The sequence below is a fragment of the Triturus cristatus genome, chromosome 4_1 (genome assembly GCF_964204655.1).
Source record: "Triturus cristatus chromosome 4_1, aTriCri1.1, whole genome shotgun sequence".
Lineage (NCBI taxonomy): Eukaryota > Metazoa > Chordata > Amphibia > Caudata > Salamandridae > Triturus > Triturus cristatus.
In genome coordinates this window covers 595948164-595973393 of record NC_140585.1, presented here as the reverse complement: position 1 = coordinate 595973393, position 25230 = coordinate 595948164, and the positions used below count along the sequence as shown (strand labels likewise).

The following is a 25230-nucleotide window of genomic DNA, read 5'->3' as shown; positions in this document are numbered from 1 at the left end:
GGCCTTTATTCTGCCTCTTCCTGCTCGTTTCTGACCTCTAATTTGCCTCTTTCTGTCCATTTCAGACCTTTATTCTGCCTCTTTCTGCTGGTTTCTCACCTTTATTTTGCCTCTTTCTTCTCCTTGCTGATCTTTATTTTGTCTCTTTCTGCTCCCGTCTCACCTTTATTTGGCCTCTTTTTCCTCGTTGGTGCATGAGTGTCTGAATGGGTCTATGAGTGGCTGTGAGAGTGTTTGAGTTGTTCTGTGAGCTCATTTCTCAACTTTATTTTGCCTCTTTCTGCTACTTGCTGGCCTTTCATCTGCATGGTCAGGCCCCGGGTAGGTGGTGGTCCTCAGGGCCGTATATGGTCCAGTAGGGGGAATGCCCGGCTCCATCCTTCTATTTTAAAAAGTAATTAGTCCTGGGGAGCTGGTGGTCCCTGGGGCGATGGTGGGTCCGCGTGGCCCCCCCACTGAATTTTATCAATAGCCTGAGGGAGCCTGAGGGAGGGTGGTCATCACTGGGGCCCGTGGGGGGATGGTCCACCAGCCCCCACTAAATATAAACATTAGCCTCGATTGTAAATGTCACTCCAGAGATTGCAGTGTATGGCCATATTACACGTTATCTCATGTATTTTTTATATTACATGTTTATCTATGGGTAGTTAGCTTGTCAAAGCTGTTTTCTTCAAAGTGCAGATAACAGTGGGCACGGTTTAGATACTGTTTACCTTTGATGAATGGATTTATGTAATAATCTGGTTGCAACATTTCCTGCATAGTTGTGAATTTATCACATTAGCCACAAAATTTGCAGATTTTCGCAAAAATGCTGATTCCAGCCAAAAGGTATGGAATAACATTGCCAGAAAAATGTGCACGTAATTTTCACTTTTTACTGTATAATTTAGAAAACCTAGGTGAATAATTTAGTCCTCCATGCCGCATAATTCTAGTAGCCCTGATAATGTTAAAGTCCTGTAGGGTGTTTTTGAGGCTTTCATTTTGAAGATGAAAAACACACTTCTCATTGAATCATAAAATAGTTTTCCTATGTCAGGGTTCTCGGTGAAAGTATGGGTTTTTATACCATTGCATGTTGAGTAATAAAAGCACCCAAACATGAATATGTTCTAAAAAATACACCACATGGGGTCGGCGGAAACAGCCAGTCCTCTTTAGCACAGTATAAGTATCTTAGTAAATCATATTGACACAAACCTTCTTAGACAATGTGCCTAGTACCTCAAAAAAGTCGTAAAAATGCAAAAAGCAGATTATGTGAAGAAACCTGACACATTTCGGCTGATAAATATATATATATATATATATATATATATATAAATGTTTGCACATTACCAGTCATTTGCAAAGGCACTACTCGGTCACCAAAATGCTTCAAAAATTTATTGTTGGTCTGATATAACTGCTAATCAATTTAAGGATTTAGGGTTTAAGAAATGTGAATGTCTGATTCTACGATTTGAGGTATTGCCCCAAATAACATCGGGTGTGCATGTGAATCTGGGAAAGAACTGACTTTACAAATAAGGCAGCACGAGCATTTAGGTTCTGCAAATTTGGTCTTCTGGAAATGCCTGAAATGACTTGATAACATAGATCTGTAGTGAAAATGTTAGCACTCTTTGCAGCGCGCGCCAGGACACTGATTCGAATAGACCCGCGCGCCCCTTACTGGGGCGCGAGTTAGTCATCGCGGATTCTGATTCTAATCGCTTCCGACACACTGGCGGGTTCAGAAGGCCAGGGCAGACGTCACTAGCGGCGTCCACCGGAAGCGTATCCATGGGCAGCTCAGTCAAGCCAGGGCCGAATGCAGGGAATCTGTGGGTATGAACAAGTACCCCAAGACGAAACATTAATAACCCTTTGAGTGGAAGGCCTGCCTCAGATCCAGTGCCTCCTTCAGACATAACTAATACGAATGGTTTACTGCATGCATCCTTTCGACATTTCTAATCATGATCAGTGTTATTTCTTCTCCCTGACGAAATTAATCCATCTAGATGGCTTAATTAATTTAAACTCAGCATATTGCCAACATTTCATGTTGTGCAAACTCCTAAAATGGAATAATTCCTGGAAGTTGATTTGCTCTGCCAATACACGCACCACACAGATAGTTGAACATGTTCTCACATATCTGTTTCAGTTGAGTTAAAGTTACAAGGGGTAGGTTGAGAAGTCACAAAGGATGCAACTGCGTAACTCGTAACACATCTTCCAAGCTGTACCACCAAGAACCCTTCCCACTGCCCTTCTGTTGGCTGCTAAAGACAGCTTAGCCTCGCTGAGAACTCAGTGCAACATGCATCCATGGGTCTGTATCCCAGCGCCTGCTCATCCGATCCTTCCTCCATGATCAGTGAATGAGTACCACTGTGTTGGGTAATATTAAAACCTGGGTGCTGCCAAAGCAGCTGCGAGGCTACTGCTGTGCAGACAACGCTCTTATAGTCTGAGGTCTGAAAGTGATACCGGGATTGCGCGACTGACGGGTAAGTACGCAATTTATCTTATATACCTTGTATGGAGGCTACACCATTGTTGGAGAGACTAACTCAGACTAGTTTAGCCATCACTGTTGACTTGTTTAGCCGTTTAGGAGCGGCCTCTGAAAATCCAATTACTTTTTGTGATGCTACCAAGTAGTACAAATTTAAATAGTCCTCGACAGGATCCCTCCAAATGCAGATAGAGGACAGACACATGCAGGCAACAGGCCCACATCACGGCTACCGCAGAAGTAGCTTGTGTCTGGTTTATGAAGTGTTCAGTGATTCTTCCAGAATCACCAGGCACAGTAGAATGGTTGCTGCACTTGTCTCCCTATTGAGCCTTCAATAAAACGTTGGAATATGGCATTTGCCAGGTTCCAGTATATCTTCCCGAACGGCCTGGGTGCTGTTGGTCAGTGTGGGAATGCTGGTGCTTCCAGACAGACGACTGAGAATGGAAGCGCAGAAACCTAGGATGCGATGCTGCATGGAACGGTAGAGCTGTCAATGGCTATCTGACATATCAAGAGGTCTTGCTTCCAAATGCCCGGTGACTTCTGGGTCTTGCCGGAGGGCTGCAAGGATCTCCTGTCATGATACAGATGAGGTTTCTTCTGCGCAGTGTTCCATACACGGGTGCCTAAGGGGAATTGCACAGTCACATGAACGCTAGTCTGATACAATCACTGTGAAGCAGACCAGTGAGGGGTTTCTCCATTATATGCATTTTAGCTGCAGTAAAATATCAGTTTGCATGGGAGATCCACGTGTGGGCAATCATAGGAATTTTATTTTACATGTTGTCACACCCAGATTATTTTCTTGGTAGACAAATTAAAAAAACAATACGTAGTGGCATGATAAAAGTGCACTGCCCTTGCCTGTGCTACCAAGGACAGATGTGAGTCAAAGAAGATACTATGATCACTTGCCTAGTCCATGAGAGAAAACTAAACAATGATGTCCCACGTGGATTTAATCTAACACGTTCCACACTGATGTAAGGATCTCCGTCTCAGAGCAGGGCTGGTGAGTGCTGAGACACGGCACAGGGGCGGGTTTCCTGCAGGCAGGGTTGCACCTAAACTCATCTTCTGCCCCCTTCTGAAAAGCCAGCAGAGGACAGCCAGCTCGGATTTGGAGAAGGAGTTGGAACTGGAGCTTGTGGTCGGTGATGATCGAAACCATCGCCCGAGAAGTAAACAGAAATAGAGGGAGGGCTCCTTCATGCAGTACCCGACATGCAGTCGAGGCCAACACGTGAAATATAAGAATGAGAGAGAGAACATCTCTTCCTCTATAATCCGTTTTTATGCAGGTAACTGAACAACACAGGTGAGTGATGAAGAACAGCGAGAAGTCCTCATCCGCCTTATCACACTAGATGAACACGCAATCCAATATGAAGACAATACCCACTTCCACTCGCTCTATGAAGAGGATACAACATGTTTTGAGAGTAAAGAAGGCCTACTTTGATAAAGACTACCTTCATGTCATCAGGCAATGCATCGGCGAGGTAGGTTATCCGATTTCGCCAGTTTTTGCTGCTCAGTAAAACAGCCATCAGTTGCTTCCAAACACAAGGCGAGAAGGCCTGCCTGCTCAGTTCTTCAGTAGTTTAGTTGTCCTCCCAACACCTCTGACCAAGGACAGATTTTCCATTTATCATGCAACCCAGCTATCCACTCAGGCCCCAAAACACACAGTAGTTTTATCCAGCTTCTACAAAGTCAGGCTTCTATGCAAACAGTTTGAGGCTGTACAAAGGAAAATACTGTTGAGTGTAGAGTGTCAGTGCCATGGATAAGACAAGAAAAAGGCACACATTAACCCAATGGGCAAATCTAGGAATGGCTTCTGTCCCACACAGTGCATCAAAGGACAGAAGATGCCGGAACTAGAATTGCTGCATTGGCTGCTACGACGAAGCACATCATATCCCGTCAAGCATATTTGAGCAGAAGCCCATCAGGGGTACTCTCCACAGTACCTGCCATCACATTATCAGTACCTGCCATCCCACTGTCAGTACCTGCCATCCCATTGTCAGTACCTGCCATCCCATTGTCAGTACCTGCCATCCCATTATCAGTACCAGCCACCCCATTGTCAGTACCTGCCATCCCACTGTCAGTACCTGCCATCCCATTATCAGTACCTGCCATCCCACTGTCAGGACCTGCCATCCCATTGTCAGTATCTGCCATCCCATTATCCGTACCTGCCATCCCACTGTCAGTACCTGCCATCCTACTGTCCGTATTCATAGCAATCTCTGTCCTAGGACCAGACGCTTCTCATTGTAACTACTCAGGCAAGGCTTACATGGAGGCGGAGCGCTCCCTCGGGCAGAAGCACGGTTCTGGAGCACACTGTCTTTTCATTTACACTCATTTACAATACCCTGATTGAGGACAGATGTTCATTTCTATAATACCTGTATGCACAAAGATCACGCAAGACTTTACGTTTGTAAGGGACGGCACACGTTGGATCCTGAGTACACTGCAAAATCGCAAAATTACAAGTCTAGACATCATCCTTGCCAACCTTCCTACGTTTCACTCCCTGAACAGTGCCTCAGCATAAGTACTCTAAAACCTCTAGCATGCATGTAGTGGCATCAAACTATAATAATCATATTTAAAGGTACAGTTTCATCTTTATACAACTGAGAGGTTTCCCAGTATCCGTTTCTCAGAGCAGGGCTATTGCCTGTACAGCAGAGGGCAGCATTGCGACTCTTTCTACAGACCTAGCTACCACCACTACCTTCACACTCAGGGAGGTACTTCTGCTTTTGCAACACTGGCAAGTATATTATTCTGTGTAGGATTTGCAATATGAGTGTAGACATGCCCTAACGTTTCATGGCACCATAACATTTACTTAGAACGTTTAAGGAATTAGACAGAGAGGAGACGATATGTAAGAAAGTAAAGTTGACGGAAATCCACGCTGAAGGTATAGGGGATCCCACAAGGTGGGCACCATGGCTGAAAAAAGAGAATTCCCATAAGGTTAATCTGCAACACAAACAGTTTAAAGATCTTTCAATTCTGATTAGAGAGCCCAATACTGTTTGTCCGTTAGATTATGTTGCAGAAAAGTTGGAGCTACGCTGTAAATGGCTTGTGCACCATCCATGGGGCCTTAACTTGACCATCTGCGTTATCTGGAGCCAATGTATATTTCTCAAGTGGAGAGAAGCCTGACTGTCACAAGCCAAGGGTGACTTTAGCCGCCATACTAAACATAACTTGCGAGCAGAGGAGAGAAGCAAGACTTAACTGTCACAAGTCAAGGGTAATTCTGGATGCCATATGAAATAAAATGTGCGATCAGCGGATAAGTACTCGGAAGCACCCGTATAAAAACCATTTCCATAATCTAATATGGATATTAAATGGTAATTGACAGCTGTAATCAGACCCCTTCTAGTTAAATATCAGCATTCTTGACTTTGAGACATATATATATATATGTATGTTTAACATGGACTATGTAACATATTACAACATTTAAAAATCTGCTTCTGTGTACACACTATGTAAAATTGAGCAATACGATCCATAACTACTAAAGAAGGAAGATCTCTTTTTCCTGATAAATCTTAATGTGCAAAAGGTCCCATTGGATGGGGCAAAGTATTTGCCGGATGTTTCTTCATTCTCTGCCCAAAGAAAGATCTCTGCAGTTTTTATTGATAGACAATATGCATAAAATTTTGGTTTTTGAATTTTGATGGTGTCAAACACATATAGTCGAATTAACGTTACTACATTGTAATATATGTTTTTGGGACCTCGACACTGAAGCCAGATTATTATAAAAATGCACTGATGGTGTACTGTCCTATATTCAAAGTTTCTGTATGTTGTTAGAGTTGTGGGTACACTATTATTGTATTGCACACACTCCAACTATTTTAAGGGGCACCAATGGTGACAGGGTGTCTTTAGCAGATGTGGCCGCTGCAGGTAAGAGCCGTGGGGCCGGCTGGGGGGGAGGATTTTGAGAGACGACCATGAGGGGAAATTAAATAAATAATTAATTTCCCCTCGTGGTCGTCTCTCGAAAAAACCCCGGCCGGCCCGACAGCTCTTACCTGCAGCGGCTGGTCTTTAGGAGTCTAGCACCCTCATCCCTCGAATTGTTACATTGTTAAACTTAATCAAGCTTGCATTGGACTACAATAACATTAATCGCTATTACACTCTGATAGTTTAAAAAGTTAGGGGAAACATATGTGACTGTCATAGTGTGTTTTTAGACATGGTAATCCGCATAGAGAAGCACGTATTCATAAGCATCTCTGTTAAACTTCTAAAATTTGAATCACTTCATTGTGCGAAGACTGAAGGCAAATACGACCAAACTTCGTCACTCAAATATTGTGAGCTATTTCATTTTAAGACTGAGATTACTTCAACAATATCTTATGATTACTGAACCCGAAAAGTGTACAACAACATGACTTGGACAGCGTGTAACTATGCTACATGAACACTGAGAGAATGCTATATGCAAGTTTACCCGATCACTGCATGACAACTTCAACAAAGCACTGTTTGACAACTTCAAACTTGACTTAGTGTGCAACAACTTCACTCAAACACTATGTGACTGCTCAACTGAAACGCAGGGAGGTACTCCACCCATACACTAGGTGACAACTTCACCAACAGGAGTGGGGCAACTTTGCACTGTGCGACAATTGAATCCAAGCATTGTGTGGCAATTTCATCCAAACACTGGTAGGCTGTTTTAAAATGAAACAGTGTGACTGACTCCTAGGTGCTTAGAACTCAATGGTCCATTGACAAAGAAATCACTTGTTTGTACTTCGTGTAAAATTCAAATGGTTCGCTGTCTCCCCTATGTAGAGTGCAACATTTTGTATTCACTAAACAGGGTAGGCCAGAAAACCCCAATTTTGGCAGCTGTACAACATCTACCAAAATGTACTCCACCCCCATAGTATCTTCCAACACTTTCTGCGTCTTTGTCTTTGACTTTTACTGCCACATCTGCTGTTCTGTCAGCTCAATCTCCTCTTGCAGCCTTTTTTGTTTGCTAAGCATTGCTCAGTGTATCACATTTATCGGCACTCTGTCTTTTCTCTTCACTAGAAAGCAAAATACCTTACAGTGCCAGATCGCCTTACACATTTATCAAGATGCACGCCTTGGTTTACGCTTATTTTGCAAATGTGCACAAGCAATAGAAACTTTGCATCAAAAATGTTCCTGACATTGGTAGAAGACACCACCAGGGATTTTTTTTCCTTCGAAGAACTATGTGCTTTATCTAGTAGAGATAGAAAGCATTCATGATAAACAAACTTCTGCCGCCTAATTTCCTACAAGACAAAAACAAGAATTGTGGCCACATGTTTTTTTTATGCTGGAGGTCACCTGAATAGAAACAATATTTAAAGCACACTTCAGGGAGTCATATGATGGCCAGAGTGTCTTCCTTCCGGTGTGTGAGCTGGGGACTTGACCCATCGCTTTCCCTTTTGATGAGCCTGCGAGTGCATGTAATTCAACCTCCCGATGCGGCGGTGGCCTCGTGCACCGGGCGGCCTTGCATCCAGTCACTTGTTAGCGGCAGCCTTGAGACATCCATTAAAAGCAAGCTGAACCCCCAACATCATTAGATCAGGTATCTGCAGCGTCTGCCCAACAAGCCCTTCGACCGCCACAAGGCAAGGTCGCCATATTACTGTAAACAGGAAGACGGTACCTGACGCAGAAGTACAAGACGACCGGGCCGGACTTTTTTGGGAAGTCATGCTCGAGCACTCTGCGGTCCAACTGGAGCCAATTTAGATGTCCCCTGTCAAATAAAAGCATAAGACAGCTTGTTAATTAAGAGTGCTTTCATCGTCATAGAGCAGGATTTTTATTTTTAAGTTTAGAATGCTTTATTGATATAATATTTGAAGTGAAGTATAAGTATAAAATATACATATAATGTTCAAACATTTCTATCACATCTGATCAAATACTGAGAGTAAAAAAGAAAGATAAAAACAATTTAACAATTATAACATCAAAAACCAATTTGAACAAAATAAACCATTCTACAAAAACATACGCATTTTAAAATTTCTATGCAAGGGACAGAAAGGAGGGAAATATAAAGAAAAACATATAATATGCAAAACAGCATTGCAATAATAACTTAATAACTTGTTAAACATATTGAAAATTAAGGGGGTTCATATTTGGTAACCATAGAAGTGGGCCGAACGGCTTGCCTAGATAGAAATGCCGTGAGTGGTGGCCATAATAAATCTGTTTTAATCATTAAAGGTATAGAGGTAGCGTGAGCACAATCTAATCTATGATGATGACATAAAAGATTCCACCAACCAGTATATTAAATCTTAGTGAGTGGTATGCTACTAATTTGTGGTAATAATCTGTAGTGTAATAGCTACAATCAAATCAATAAACTTACCCACACTCCCCATATGGGGGAGGAACTGCCCCAAAAAATGTGTAAAATGTCAAAAGAGATATTTGTGGACAAAATTTCATTCAACTTCTTCCAAATGAGCAGCCACGTGTTTTTAATGTTTTTTCTTTGTCCTTTGGATAAAAGATTTTGGATGCTCATTAGGATTTTTATTTTAACTCGATTTAGGATCGAAACGGAACTAAAGACAAGAAAACATAAAACCCAATGTATTTATCTGTACATTCCTATATAGTGTACTTAGCCTGAGGATACCACATGCTGGACACAGAATAAAGTCATACGTTAACTTACAAAGAATAATCCTGAGACTAAACAATAAAATACATAAAACATTAATCATTCGAGGGAGGGAGTGAAGAGCTCTGCGGGATGGGGATGGTTAATGAAGGTGGGAGTAGCGGGGGGGGGGGGGTGGGTTGGAGGGGTGGGTGTAAGGGAGAGAGATGCACGAGGCAAGGGGAAGAGAAAGGGAGTGGCTGCAGGAAATCACAGAGCAGTGGAACACGAGGCAGGAAGTCAAGGGTCCTTCATTTAGAAGGTAACAGGCTGGCAAGAGACAAGTGGACTAAGGGGGGGGCAGAAAGGGGGTGCAGTTCAAGGTACAGAGCTAGCTTTAATCAGCAGACACAGGCACTAGAAACATTAGGTGAGGTAGAGTTCAGACAGGAAGGTTTTCAATTTTCTTCATAAGAGCAAAAGCAATCGGATAGTTTGACATTTACTGTTAAGGAGTTCTAAATTTATGTTGTACAGCAGAAGAAAAGAGTTTTATAGCCAAAGTCTGTGGAGAATTGTTTGGGCTCCAGGGTCAGATTCTTGAGGCTCCTCAAACTCATGTTTCCACCAGGCAATTAAACACTTTAAAGCAAAAAGGTTTATAAAAATGTAAGGCTTTTTAAAACGAATTATTATCAAAAAGCCTATCCCTGAGCATCTGAAGACTGCAGATCACGCTGGGGGCTGGTGCGCACCGGAGTGTTCAACAGGTAAAATAAGAAACGTTAATTGTGAAAAAATGGACATCCAGGGATCTGCATACAAGCCACCAATGTAACACATTATCGTTAATAACACAAGTGAATCAAACTACTCACGCAATTAGGCTTTTATTCTTGACTACTTAACAGAGAAAATGCTCCAGATTACGTCATTGAATACACGGAAGTTAAAACCAGCTCAAGGAAATTCATACATGTTTTATTTTGTTCATTAATGCACCTGGAGCAAAACAACCTACCGTTTAACTTTCTGCTCACTGCTTGCCCTGTGTTGTTTTACTTCTAGTGTTATGTTACTGCCTAAACACAATCCTTTCAGAGGCAGCGCCATCCCCCGGCACACTGAGGTACAGCCTAATGTTAATAAAATATTAGCGAGAAGAGTGTCAATTCGAGTACTCAGTCACTGCAATGTTCACTCCAAACAGGTAATTTATGACTAGACTTTCATTGAAAACCTTCTCGGAATAAAAGCATCCATACATCGAATCAGCCAACACTGATTTAATGTACATGATGCATAAGGGAGTGTTTGGTTTCGGTTTTCATTTCAGTGACTGCGTGTTGAGTGCACCGAGTCCTGGTTCAGGGAGAAGCGCAGCCCTGACTCACACGGTGGAATACCAAGGGAATCCGAGGGTCTGTTCATTGCCGCCATTGTACATTGGTCGAGTCTGATATGAATAACATTTCAGCAGCACCTGCTTGTACCGGGGCAGCAGAATGGCTAATTATGGCATAGCCCTCTACACGACAGCAGCACTTCTACAGGTATCCTAACTGCTGGCATAAATACAAAAACAAGTAAAGCTTCAAATGTACTTGGGAACATATGCCAGAATTACCCAATAGTCTTCAACAGGAACCTTCTTCACGTGTTGATGAAGTGCCTGGCCAGGGGCTGAAACTTCACTTGTGTAATGTATACCTTCTCACCCTCGTCCCTCAACAACGCACGATCAGTTTGGTAATGTGGACTTCTAGTTAACATCTTGGATTGGTATTAGGCCATTCGTTTCACTTTGTTTTCACTTTTACTCATATCACTATGATACATTTAGGTAAACATTTTACCTTTGCTTTTCAGAGGAATTTTCCTCTGGCACACAAAGTGTTGGGTAATTATTGTTTCTTCCAGGCACACAATGTTCCTATTGTGCACATAAATTAATTTGCTGCTGCAAAGAAACAATTCTCGTAGAGGCCCTGAAGCATTATTAGTTGTGTTTATATATATAATTTACTATTGCATGCTTTCCCGTTTCTAAGCACTTAGTTGTACTCAAGTTGTCAACTTCAGAAGGATGAAAGACTGAGTTGGCCCTGTTAGTATCCACACTCATGCCATGAGGGTTATCAGATGTCAGCTGTGAATGATTAACTTACTTGCCACCATGCTGGCTGTAGTTCAGCTATATCTGACTTGAACCATTTTCAGAGTGGTCTCTGATTATATGTGGGGTATTGAACAACTTTGACACTCATCCCCCTACCAGCCTAACTCTTGCCTTTACTCATCACTGCCCCCCTTAACCCTTCCATTTCTTGTGCCATCCTGGAGGGCACGTGATACTGGTAGGACCAGAAGGGACTGTGGTACTGTGCAGGGCAGAAATAGGGAGAGACCACAGGTGTCCTGTGGGCCTCATCTGGTGAGGGTTCCAGGGGTTCTGGAAATGGGGGTGTAGGAGTTGCTCCAGCACCCCAGGTAACTGTAATGATCTCTCAACAAACAGGCTGTCTAAAGGGTTCCTTTGACCGAATTCTGATCATTCTTGTAACTCAGTGTTTCCTCCCCTGACTGAAAAGATAAGGCATCTTGTAACTTGAACCTTGTGACACTCTTACTGGAGTACAGAAGGGTATGGGAGGAGACCGCTGCAGTATGTTAATGTTTTAAAGCATGGAAGTAAAACATCTGCTGGGTTTATAAACCAAACTCTTCAAGTACTGCAAAAATAACCACAACACCTCAACACAGCGCAGGTCATTATGAGGCCCACGGTATGCAAAGAGGCGATAACGCACCCCTCAACGCAGCCCCGGTTCAGTATTTACCATTCATTCACTGAGCTCTACAACTCGTACTGGGCAGCGATTTAAATGGAACTATAGAAGTGCAGGCACTCTCTCTTTACAGTTCCTGTTTGCTCCTTAGAAGTGCCGGTACGCCCCCATTAAATGCGTTGCAGGGGTGCTGGGAAGTGCAGGTACTCTCCTTTCAATTTAAAGAAGCGCAGGTACTCCGTACCAGACAGTACCAGCCCCAAGGGCTCTACGGACTCCTTTTGGCTGAGGGGACTCTATGCCCCGCTGTACACTGCGCTTGGAGGCGCCAGAGCACACATCCTGGGAAGAAGGGAGCAGGCCTCCTGAATAGCAATCCTGCAGTGTGGGCCACACCCGGCCAAGGGCGGGCCCACCTGCGCCCGTCTGCAGCCAGCCAAGGCTGGGCTGGGCTACCCCTCTGCAGCCGGCTGGGCTGGGCCACCCCTCTGCAGCCAGCCGAGGCTGGGCTGGGCCACCCCTCTGCAGCCAGCCGAGGCTGGGCTGGGCCACCCCTCTGCAGCCAGCCGAGGCTGGGCTGGGCCACCCATCTGCAGCCAGCCGAGGCTGGGCTGGGCCACCCCTCTAACACATGTTTCATGCGGTCCGTAATCCACAGCACTTGTCTGCCTTGTCATTTAACTGCAGGTTGTCCTCGGTTACCAATAAATCTATATACTTTAAATCAAGATGGGGAAGACAAAAGGGAAGTCCTCGAACGTAGTTGACAACTGACCGAGAACCCAGAACTCTATCTTGACCTTCTTTAATGATGCAGTGGGGGTTACAGCCGAGGAAATGACTCTTGTTGAAGACCAATTGGTTCCCTCCCGCACAAACGCTAATACTATAATCTCATCTGATGAGGCTTTGCCTCTGACTCTGCCTGCTCAGACTTCTACTCTGCCTGCTCAGACTTCTACATCTGGTATTAGTGGGGTCGATGAAGAGGTGGTTCCTGTAGGGACACAAGCCAGGACATGTGCTACTCAAGCAATACTCAAGTTACTTCTACTAAAGTTCACAAGGACAAGAAGGACAGAGCTGAGTTGATGTCAAGTGCGTCATTTTGGAGTTTCAATGTATTCAAGGAGTCCTGCATTAGTGCAACATATTTTTTTCTTTTCTTTTTTTCTATTCTTTTTTTGATTTAATGGGGTTCTAAAGTCAGAACCACAGAATACAAGAGACAGACGACACGTGTTTCGCCCCTTTTTTGGCACGCAGACTTAGGGCTTTCTCAAGGCAAGGGGAGTAGAGACAGGGAGTAACTCCACTTGCGGGACTGATGCGTAATAAAATTCTGTATTCAAAAAGCGAGCGGCGGGTAACGTCCGTCTCAGCACGGAGCCGTGTAAAATGCCGACAGCAACGCAGTCCTAAATATCTTATCCTGTTGATTAAAAACCAGCATTGCACCACTCAAAAGTGTGTTTTCTGATAGCAGTATTTGTTCTTCTCACAGCTTTATTTGCTTCTTTGTGCAATACAATTCCTCAGGTGCCTTTGCATAAATTAGGTAAAATCCAATACTATATGAAGGTCTCTCCAGTTCTGTTTCCCGATCTAGTGATGCCGCATTCAATACATCGTTCTCAAAAGGAAAATCCTTTTTCGTACAAACAAAAAAGTCCCTTACCCAGACAAATGTTGTTTATCATGTGCTCAGTAAGCATTTGTCCAGTTCCTTTGAAGAAAGTGGCATTAGACATTCGGTTTGGACTACAAGAACATTGGCAGGATGGTTTACTGGTCTCCCGTCACGCGAATGTCTAGTTTCCATTAGAAGAAAGCTCATCTAGGCATCCTTGGGCAGGAAGCATGTCACGGGCCGTACACTTCAGACCAGCTCTGAACTCGTTGTAGGTAGGTGTCTTGCTACAACGAGTTCAGAGCTGGTCTGAAGGGTACGGCCTGTGACGTGAAAAAAGGGAAGTTCTTGCGCTGACCAAATACTCATTGACCCACTATTCAGTGGTTAAATCAATGGGGAATACTGAACTGTATTTTAAGCTAGACATGCCCCCCATCAGAGATGACTTCTGACTTATTTTCGTCTGAATTCGTTTATCCAGATATGTTAGGATAGCATAAGCCCTTCGAGTTCCCTGTAAGTACTTGTGATATAGCTGCTATTTCGGATACTTTGCACATTGTTTTAATTTGCCCCAAATATAATACGTTAAAGTATAATCTTATTCGCTTGCTTTTAATTTCAATGAATTTTAGACAAGTGAGGCCAGATTTACTGTATTTGCAACTTTTATCCACACCAAATGTATGTTTTTATTAATCATGGTTCTGAGCAGGTGTCTTAAATTCATGTTCTTGAGATGTACGGAATTTGATGGCCCAATTTTACTATCCATTTTTCAAAGTTTAATGAATTGTTTGATTTTATGTACTTTTATGATTTGCACTGATCAAATCAAATATAGTGATTCTTGACTTGACCTGTCAATTTAAAGCACTGATAATGGGGGATAACTTGGTATGAAAACATGTTTTCCCCTGTTACGAGCTGCCAAACCCTGAATATGGAGGAATCCCCCCATATAAATTCACTGTCACCTGACAAAATTTGTACTGACAAAAAGTACAGTATTTCTGCACAATTTGGAACCCAGGTCCAAGTACAAATTTCAGAACAATAATCTAGGTCCACATAATGGACTTACCAGCACAGATCGGAGGTAGGGGACGGGGACAGAAGGGGGGGAAGACGCGGGGGAAGCGGGTATTAAAAAATAAAATAAAAAACATATCTTCTTGCCTCTCTATCCTCCGTAGTCCTCGCTCGCTGGCCTGAACAGGTAGCACACCCAGGCTCCCAGTCAGCGATTCACAACGCTGCCTTAGTAGCGTTGTGATTGGTCTGAGCGCTGTGTTTCACGCTCAGACGCTGACTGGGAGCCTGGCCATGTTCTCCACACAGGCTGTAATGCAGACTGCATGGAGAACATGTGAAGTGCGCAAGACTGTTTAGTTGGCCCGAGAGGGCTGGCCAAGCAGTCACTACGCACCTAGGAGGGGGCTACCACTTCTCCCCTGCCCCCGCCCCCTCACGCAAAGCTGCCGGAAGTAGGACACTGCTAAAAAGCAGTGGGGCGATGCTCCTACGCCTTAGCAGAGGAGCCGCCACTGCATGTGCTTCAAATAAAACTACTGGGCCTCAAAATACACCCTAGGTGCACTAAATGGAAATCTCTCATTAAGCGCACTGGCCCTCAAAGTTGCGTTTGAATTATTTACAACTCTGTGTCTTTAGAGAGCTGATGTCATTGCTCAGCTGCCACTCTGACATCTGTTCCAGCACCACTGAGGCCTATGCAACAATACGTTATCATCCCGCTCTCTTCTGCTCTATACGTGCCCCTTAAGACGCCATCATGCCCCTCATCCATTCTCCTCCCCTCGCCTCTCTCTCCTACTCGCTGCTCTATGATGGCTTTAGATGCCCGCGTCCTGAGGTTCCTTCCTGAGGTACATCAAGCAGATGCTTCCTGCTTTTCCCTCTGTCCTTTCACAAGAGCGGACCATCCATCAGAGAGGAAAGAAGCAGACACTGCAGAATTCCGCTCAGGCCCAGGTGTTGTATCTCGTGCACTCATTACACATCACTGCTTCATCCGCAACATCACCAGCAGGATGTACAGGGCACACAAGGACCTGGTTCGGATGAGTATGTGAGCTGGGGTGGTAGGCCTCACACCGGGGTGTATTTTACTCTTTCACTGGTTTTCTATTGGGTCATATTCAGCACGCGCCACTGTGCTGTTCGGGAAGCCCATACTCGGCATCCGCCATGGTTAGCCGAGTGACAGACATGATCTGGTCAGAGTACACTATGAATCTGACAACGGAAATAAAAACAACAGAAGTTCCAGCCAGTGCAGGCTTCTGCAGTTCACGCGTTCATACTGGCTAAGACATTATGGGCTTTGTAAATGCAATAAGCCTAAACTGAACTGCCTGGTTTCATGAATACTATTATAATACACTAAAGAGAGTAATAAATATAGACCTTTTACTAACACTGCCTTCATATTCTACCCAAGTATTTACATGCACACCAAATTGCACTGAAATGAATTTCAAAAACCTATGAATCTATTCCCATTAGCCCGCTCCTGCAGGAAGGAAGTCCCTGGAAGTGTGGAGAGGTGTGTGGAAGTGCATGAGGGTGATACGCAGGCCTCCCACGGCTCCTCCTCTTAACAATAACACAGTTTCGGCCTGCAGTTGGTCACACCTGCCACGTGACAGGAAGTGGTCTCCTGATGCACGAGGCAGCAGGCCCCATGTCACGAATATAATCAGGGGGCAGCCCCACAGATACCCCACTATCACAGCGCTGTCACCCTTACACTCCGGAAACAAGTACAATCTTGAGAGCCCAAAGGGGGTATTTTGCGCTAAATGAATAGGAAGCAAGAATCAGATAAGATGCATTATCAGCTTCCATAATGTTGTCTTACCTCGGTGAACTTCCTTCTCTGGACTTGTATGTTACAAGGACATAGACACCCTTTGTCACTGTTTAGGTCTCGCCTGACCAAGCGCATGCGCTGGTCTGGCGAGACTTATTGAGAGGGCTCCAAAAAGTGCTACCAGGCCAGCCTAGAGCTACAGTGCATGTGCGCGCGCGCCGCGCTTTACCGCGCTTTACCGCGATTACTTTCACTTTAGCGGCCGCTTTGATGTTTGATCGTGATTGCGATCGCGATCACTTTCGCGGCCGCACGGCCGCTTTGCATAGCCAATAGGTCTCGCTTTTGGGACCTTATAAGTATTTAGTTATGCAACTGTTGCATAGCTAAACACTTATAAGGTCCCAAATGCGAGACCTATTGGCTATGCCAATGCTTGTTTTATGTTTGTTTTACATGCACCTGAGGTTGTATAGCTCTACAATTTCATAAACTAAGACACGTTGTATCTACTATCTTAAACATCTAAAGTACGAGATGCACATTTCTGCCAACCTGATGCCACAATGAGTCAAGAATACTAAAGATCGCTTCGACCTCTGGAGATAGAAGGCTTGTGACCGCTTCCGGGGTGGTACTGTCTAGTCTCTACGGGTAAGAGCCCTTTTGGGTACAATATGGACCATTGGAATGTCAGAGTATCAGTTTCAGTTTGGGCAAGAGGCATTTTCTGAAAAGCGTCCGACCGAAGATGCTGCATGTTCATGTACTCACTTGTAGTATCTCACTAGTATGCGCACAATAGCAAGATCACAAGTCCCCTTCCCCAATTGGCCTATGGTAAATTGAATTTTGCATTGCAAAATTAAGGTTTCAGACTGTCATATTATTGGTAGATCTGAAATAAAATGTACATATAATTAAGAAACAGTGCATGCCTTCCATTTGTATATCTTAGAATCTATGCCCAAAATACAAACCATTCATCGCATTGAATAAACCCCTCGTGCAAACGTTGTTTGATTGTATCTGATACCCGGATGTCTACATAGGGATAAAGGGCTGCCATAGCTTGGCTGGAATGCAAGCATATTGGGTACACTATTCAGTGGCCCTCGGCATAGCACAGCAGGCAGCTGCCTGTAGGACGGCTGCATCCTCTAGACGAGAAATGGAAGGACACCATGGGAGGCTTTGTGACTTGCGTACAGTGCAGGCTACGGTTAATTATTCATAAAGCAAGGAGGCATCTCCGTTAAAGTCTCGAAGAGGCGGCCACGTCTCGTGCGCACACGGCCCTTTAATGCAATGTGCATTGCAAGGTACAAAGCTCGCGCCATCCCTCCCACAGCCTGAAATGAAAGATGAGCCTCTATGCTTTGACGGACAATGAGGATCCCCTAATGCGGTGCTCGCTAAGGACTTAGTCGTGTGACACAAACATGCAGGAAATTGTTTCTTCAGATGCATAAAATATGCATACATAAATATGTTTTCCATATAAATACATGTTTTCTTGTTTTGCACATTTGCTCTTATGAGTTAGCATTTTTTGTGATCCATTGCGCTTCCCACTCCGGTTGTTTTCATTTAGCTTTTATCTGGTGTTATTTTGCTTCTCTGCTCCTGAGCAGTCCACACATTGACGGGACACAATCAACCCACCGCGCACTCTTTCATGACGCACTACTCCCTGGACACCAGCTACCCTGAGAGTACACTATCTGGAGAGAAGGTTCTCGAAAACATACAGGTTTAATCTGTGCTGCCCGTTTTTACTGCCATTAACTCTTTCATTATCTTCCCACTGGTTGGCAGTGGAGATGACTGGACACACGAGTCAGAATAATGTGTTAAATAGTAATGCCACAGGGACCCATTTGCAAAGGTATTTCCACCTGTAAAGACACATTTACACCTGAAAATACCCCACGGATGAAAGCCAAGAGCTCACAAAGGGATTCCTGGTGGGCCGAATTTAATTTACTACTGCAGATTTCCCTGCTAAATCCCTATAAATCTGTAGTAGTAAATCTGACTCAAGGGGTGGAAAGTGGGCATGCCAACAAGGATGTTTACAGTGGTGGTAAAGCATTCCAAACCACGATCTAACCCCTTTCGACCCTGGAACTGGTTGAAGATTTACTGGAGTAATTCCCCTCCAGAACAGGATTGGGAAAGTGTCACCCCCAGATTTGCTGTGGATGTAGGAGAAGTGTTTCCTCTCTGGGGAAAATTGCTTTCCCTTTGGAGAAAGAAATAGAAACCACTGAGAATTTACACAAGGCTCTCATATCGTAAATAAGCAAAAGCAACGCTCGTGCCCAGCTCATGCAGAGTGAGAGGCATGCCCTGCACTGAAAGGCAAAAATATATAAAGTGGAGCTGAATCACAGAAGTCAAGAGTGCAAGGGCCTGCAATTTGCTTGCATCATCTTGAAGGTGGCGTTAGTGCATTGGGGGTGATGGTGTGTACTTGAAGTGCATCCTTTCGTGAATTAAAATGGTGCCGTTAGAACAGCGAATGCACATCTACCTTCTCAGGGGGGCACCAGTGAGAAAAACAGAGCATTGTTCATGATTATTTCAGCATCTCTACCATTTCCCTTTTTGCATCTCAATCTTTTGCACACGCTTATTCTGCTTCATGTGGTGATGGAGGCAAAAAGGTGTGAACATCCGCATCCCTGCTTAGGGTTGAAGAGAGAGAAGGCACGCTTATCTGTTCTAGGATGAGAAGGGCCAATAAAATGCTGAACCAGTGGTAAGAGTTTGATGCAAAATGTCGAGGGAGCTTGCATGTAGATCCTGTAACCTTCACAAAACATAACAAATGTGCCACACAAATACTTTGGGTTAGACTTATCAACACTTTGTGCAGGTGCAAAGTCAGCAAAAGTGACACAAGCCGGCACAAAGTACCGATTTGTTATTTACTTTCCAAGGGCAAACTTGCTTTGCACTGTTAAGTTGCCTAAAAATAATGCATCACTTTGCGTCAAGGAGGTGTTCCATGAGTAGCTCATGGGTGTTCCGGGGCCATCACTAATGGCTTTTGATCCAAGCCTGAGTTATTAATATTTGCAGACCGTGATGTGCGCTAAAAGGTTTTTGACGCAAGCCTGAGCTAATAATATTTGTGGACTGGGGTGTGCGCTAAAAAAGGACTCCTCCTCAAGGCAGCCACGAAGGAGGGACCAAACCTTTCAAACTGTATGCGTGCTGCATTGTGCATCACACATACAAAGAGGGAAAAGCTTTAAAGTTACTTTAAGCATAGTGTTTTGTACTGGAAGTACACCCTTCCAGTACTGAACCTATACTAGACTCATGCACACATTTTGCAATATGGTGCAAAGGTGTGTGTAGGGCGCTAGGCACCCTCACTGTGTCACAGCTGGAAAAAGAGCAGCAGCACTGTATCTTTGCAGATAAGGGGGTTGCCCTGCTCTCTCCCTGCAACGAAAAACAGTGCAGCAACTTCGGTTACTGCGCTGCGTGAACATGTATCCCTTTATTTCCCTAAAGACTGTAGTCCCACCTAAAGAGTACTCAAAGGGCCTCTTCTCAGACTGTATGTAAAAACAAAAAAATATTAACAATGGTTAATTAAAAAAATACAGTAGTAAAAACATTGCGACAGAAATTCACAGATTACATGTATTTCTATGTGAAAAACATAAATGTACTATTAAAGAAGTCGATTATTTCCAAATAATGTCCCTGCACCAAACTGTAACCCTAAAACAGACCTACAGCAGTTATTAATACCTATACCCTAAACCTAACTCTTCAGCACTCTCTCCATTTCATCCTTTACCATAACCCTTCTCCATAACCCTAACACTATCCATACCTGTAACTCAATGCGCAAACCTAACTTAACACAAACCCTAAATTGAAACATCACTCTGACCCCATCGCTGGTCTTAACTTAAACTCTTACTGTATTCACACCCTAATCCTGGCCTTAAGCCTAGCCCTTCACCTTAACCTTTAACCCTAAACATTATTATAGTCGTTAACTTATACCTATCCCTCACCATAGCCCTAAATTTGATTTGAGTTTAATTTGTAAAGCCCAACGTATGCCCAAGGGCGTCTTGGCGCTGCCTGCTGCAAAACAAACAAGCATTGGCATAGCCAATAGGTCTCGCCTTTTGGACCTTATAAGTGTTTAGCCATGCAACAGTTGCATAACTAAACACTTATAAGGTGTCAAATGCGAGACCTATTGGTTATGCGGCCGCAAAAGTGAAAGTGATCGCGATCAAACATCAAAGCGGCCGTGTGGCCACGAAAGTGAAAGTAATCGCGGTAAAAGTGGCGCGCGCGCCCGCGCACATGCACTGTAGCTCTAGGCTGGCCTGGTAGCACTTTTTGGAGCCCTCTCAATAAGTCTCGCCAGACCAGCGCATGCGCTGGGTCAGGCGAGACCTAAAAAGGATCAGAGAGAATCTACAGCGGGGGCGTGAAAAGCCAGGTTTTGAGAAGCTTCCTGCAAGCCAGGAAGTTGGAGGAGTTCCTCAAAGAAACTGGCATTTGATTCCAGAGGCGAGATGTAGCATGAGAAAAACGTCTCCCACTACAAGAGACTTCGCGAATACGAGAAATCGACAACGTCATTGAGTTTGACGAACGTAGAGACCTGTTAGGGGTATAATATAAGAATTTTTTCCTCAGAGATTTGGGGCCTTGGAAATGCACTGCTTTATAAGCAATACAAAGAGCTTTAACACCTTGACCGCGACGCGAATTCCGCCGCGGTGCTGGAGAATTAATGAGTGGGCGGGGTTCAGACGGCCCCCGGCTGTCCTCCGCACACGCCCACTGTGACGTCGGACGGCCGGGGGTCGTCCGCAGCATGGAACGGGTTAAAAGCTACTCTTTTTTTCACTGGTAACCAGTGGAGCTCATCTTTAGCTTTAGTCACAGACTCAGACTTTTTAATTATTTTCAAAACCCTGACTGCAGCATTTTGTAGCCTCCGGAGCCTGCTTAGGATACACTGCTGGGCTCCAACCAAGAGTGCATTGCAATAATCTAATTTAGATAAAATCAGTGAGGAAACCCCAATTTTTGTAACTGTAAAGGCAAGAAAAAACGGATTTTCCTCAAAATGTTAAGTGTATAAAAACAAGAAGATGTAGAGGATGTAGTTGGTGAAGGACAGCTTTGTGTCAAAAATTATTCCAAGATTCTTGGTTTTCGACACTGGGACAAGAAGTGGCGGACGAAGAACATCCGACCACCAGGACTGGTTCCAGAAGGAGGTATCCCACCCATAGATAAGGACATACATCTTACTTTAATCCATTTTTATTTATAACATGTTATTCATTTAATTTTTAGATGTTTTAAGCACACATAAAAATATGTTTAATTTAAATATAGCTTTTGAACTTTTGTGAATACAAACCTTTTGGAATACATTTTTAGGTAAAATATTTTTTGCACAAATGGTTTGTGTCATGACATTTTTAGGGCACGCTCTGCTTTGTTGGGACATCTGTGTGTATGAAGCATTGACTGAAAGCATAACAATCCCAATCAAAACAAAGTAAAAATAAAAACACAAGCTTGCAGGTGCCATCATTTCGTAAAATATTGGCCTGTGCCATGAAACAAATGTTGGTGACATCAAAAACCCCTGACAGCGAGTAAATCCGAGTACACTTGGTTCCGCCAAGAACCAAACACAGAGCACTGACGAAATTCTAACATGTAAGCGTCAATATTCTTTTACACTGATGAGAGGATCCCAATGGAGGCTGAGATTCTGTAAATCCTCTTGTGAAGGCCATTAACTGCTGAGCAGTTTATGTTTAATACGCTCCTGTCACAGGGATTCACGGTGGCTATTTCCTTTTGACACCAACATGGATTCCTAACATGAAAGAAGTATGAGTCTCCTATGTGCACACTCCAAGCTGATCTGCTGAAGTTTTCGGCAAGCCATTAAAACCTGGCTTCCACCCTAACTACTGTGCTGCCTCGAAGTTTGTTAGTCAGTAGTGGCTGTCTACATACTACCAAAATGTTTTCGGTGGTATGTTACAATCCCAAAATACAATATAATAATTTTTTTCCCAGGGTTTGAATATCGAAGGTCCCGGAATGTATGAATATGAAAAACAGGAAACTTCTCATTACTAAGGAGAGGCACAGTGTCTAGAAGAGAGGGAATGTAAGGATGGCGACTTCCATGAGATATTCTGATTAGCCGCAAACAAACCTTCTTGCCAACTACCTGGAGGCAGGAGGAAGAATACAGGCAGGTGTTAACATGTCTGCTGAGGCTTGTCAGCAGTGGGAAGATGCAGAAGAGCCGACTTTGCTAGAGATCTTTCAACTTTCAATGCCTGTGTGCAGATCTAGGAAGTCCATCGTGTTTCTAGTCCTAGGCTTTCATTTGACAATAAATGCGTTCTGAGAATTGTCATAGGTCGTTTCGGTTGAACCAATGGCACGGGGACAACCCTAATCATCAGATGCAATGGAAAAGCCTATGGCCTGAAGATGTTCTGATGCCAAGGAGCTAAGGGGTCAATCCTGGTCTAGGTGAACTGTATTGAGGAGTATCTTCTCCTTATTGGTTATTGCTCGACAGCTCTCGTATCGCCATTGGTTACTGCTTTCCGGCTCTCATAGCCTCACAATTTATTTCAGTAGACCTAGTATAAAAAGATATATACACAATGGCAAAGAAATGCAAAAACAATTACACATTTTGACACAATGTTTCCGGTTGCCTCAATGAGTACATGGCAATTCTGAAGATTTGCTCTGAGTAGCAAACGATAGCGGTCTTGCTGACTGTAGCAGCGGTATATACATATATATTAAAACGCTGTGCGGCAATGAGTGTGAAAGAGGGAGAGGCACTGTTTCCTTTTCAACAATCAGGTGTTAGTGCATAAAGACATTAGCTCAAACTTGGAACTGGACTAAAGTGACGGACATTTAACCTAGAGATATTCGTAATTTATTGAAACACATTTATACACGGTTTGCTAGGTCAGGGTGCTTCGACAATGGTCCCCACAAGAGAGTATGACACTTAATGCAAATACTTAAACACACTTAAATGCCACTGCAATGGTTTCTGAATGAAATACTATTGTTTGGGAGTCATGTGCCCGTCCCACTTCATTTCACCTATTCTCTGGGATCGCTGGTACCTGGACGGCGCGCGATCGTGCGTCAAGTTGTTGATTCTGATCCAACCCCACTGGCAGTACAAGCAACAAATGGAGACATTTTAGATCCTGTTGGAGGCTGCCGGCCCAGGATTTCCTTCTTTCACCGGTCATGGTGACACAGCTGTGCCAGGCTGTGAGCTGCGGCAAGCAATGGCGGGTGTTAGAGTGATCTCAAGGTGCTGATTGGGGGCCTGTGCTCTCCCTGCTCACACATCTGTTGTCTACTCACCCTGCCTAAACGCGTCGTGAACAGGAAGCCATGATAAATGGTGGCGACAAGCAGCACTGCCTTTGGGAGCATGCCCAGACCAGCTTTATTTTTAGTCCTTGCTGTCTTACATTGTACACACCGCTGTGCAAGGGAATGGAGAAAAAACAACGTACACATGGAGCCAATACTTGTATAAATACCACACACCCTCCAGCAGGGCTTTAAGTGTGTTGAAAAAACTGGGGGATAGGGGTGTCTCTCAAAGGGGCGTGGCCAATGTAATCAAGGACGTGGCTTAAAACATGTAAGCTAAAAATCTGTGCTTAGCATAGTGTGCCTCACGACTTGTATTTTGCTGTTTTTGTCATTGCATCCAGATATATGATACAACAAGTAACATCGTACCTACAACAAGTCAGGACTATTGGCTTTGTCAATGGCTGTTAGTTGCATAAGATAAATAAGCAGCAACTATGGCTTGTATATAATATTGAAAAAGCTTCCACTTAAAGCCCTGGTGACACACCGACAATGTTGCTGCTCCTGAGTTTCAAAAGAGAAGAAAAATCCAGAGAGAAAATGACTCTTTTTAAAGGATTTTCCTTCCCCAACAACGCTCCTCTAGCATGAAGTCATGCCGTAACTTCTCCACTAGCAAGAAGTGAGCAGTGTGAGCAGCGCACATCGATGTGCCGCAGTCACTGCAGTCCAAAAACAAATGGACCGCCTGAGCCAGGGCACAAAACAGAGCCCGATAGAGACCCGATTTCGAGGCCCCCTTGAAAAAACTGCCGTTGCTCAGCACCGGTGAGACCCGGCCCACTTAAAGCCCTGCCCTCCAGGATTCAGGAGAAGCCCAGGGAGATGCTCTCGAACCGTAGTCCGCCTTGAACACTCTCACAAGGATCTCTTTCAAGAAATGGGACATCCACACTGAGCGCCGGTAACTGGTTCACTGAGACATCTGGCTGCTAGGATGTTGAAAAATGCGAGTCTACATGCTTTATTTTCCTTATGTGTGATGGAAGAAGGCATATTGCCAATTAACATACCTTTTGCTGTAAGTGGTAATTGTTTTCAGTTTAATGAGAATCAGACTTCAGTGCTGGAATCAGTATGGGGAGCCCGCTCAAACACTGAAAAGCAATCTTTATTAATTTGACCAGTAAACACAAAATAATGTATGTTTGTAGGCCACCGTGTGGCGACTGACAAATTCAACCCCACAATTCTCATTCAATCCCGCAAGAAGTGAGGGCAGCATCCTTAGTAACAGTGACTGGGGTGTTCCTCTGCTAGGTAGCTTCTGGGAGTGCAAAACTGCAGTAAGGGGCAACCAAATTATTT

At 44.0% G+C, this 25230-nt stretch overlaps 1 protein-coding gene across 7 annotated transcripts in view; it reads right to left on the bottom strand.

Moving 5' to 3' along the window:
- FRMD4A (FERM domain containing 4A) overlaps positions 1–25230 on the bottom strand; it is a 713130-nt gene that overhangs the window by 199126 nt on the left and 488774 nt on the right. For all 7 annotated transcript variants that reach the window (XM_085652949.1, XM_085652947.1, XM_085652946.1 and 4 more), the window contains exon 4: positions 8256–8348. In XM_085652949.1, the coding sequence (XP_085509075.1) occupies positions 8256–8348 (93 nt within the window). The remainder of the gene's footprint in view (positions 1–8255; positions 8349–25230) is intronic.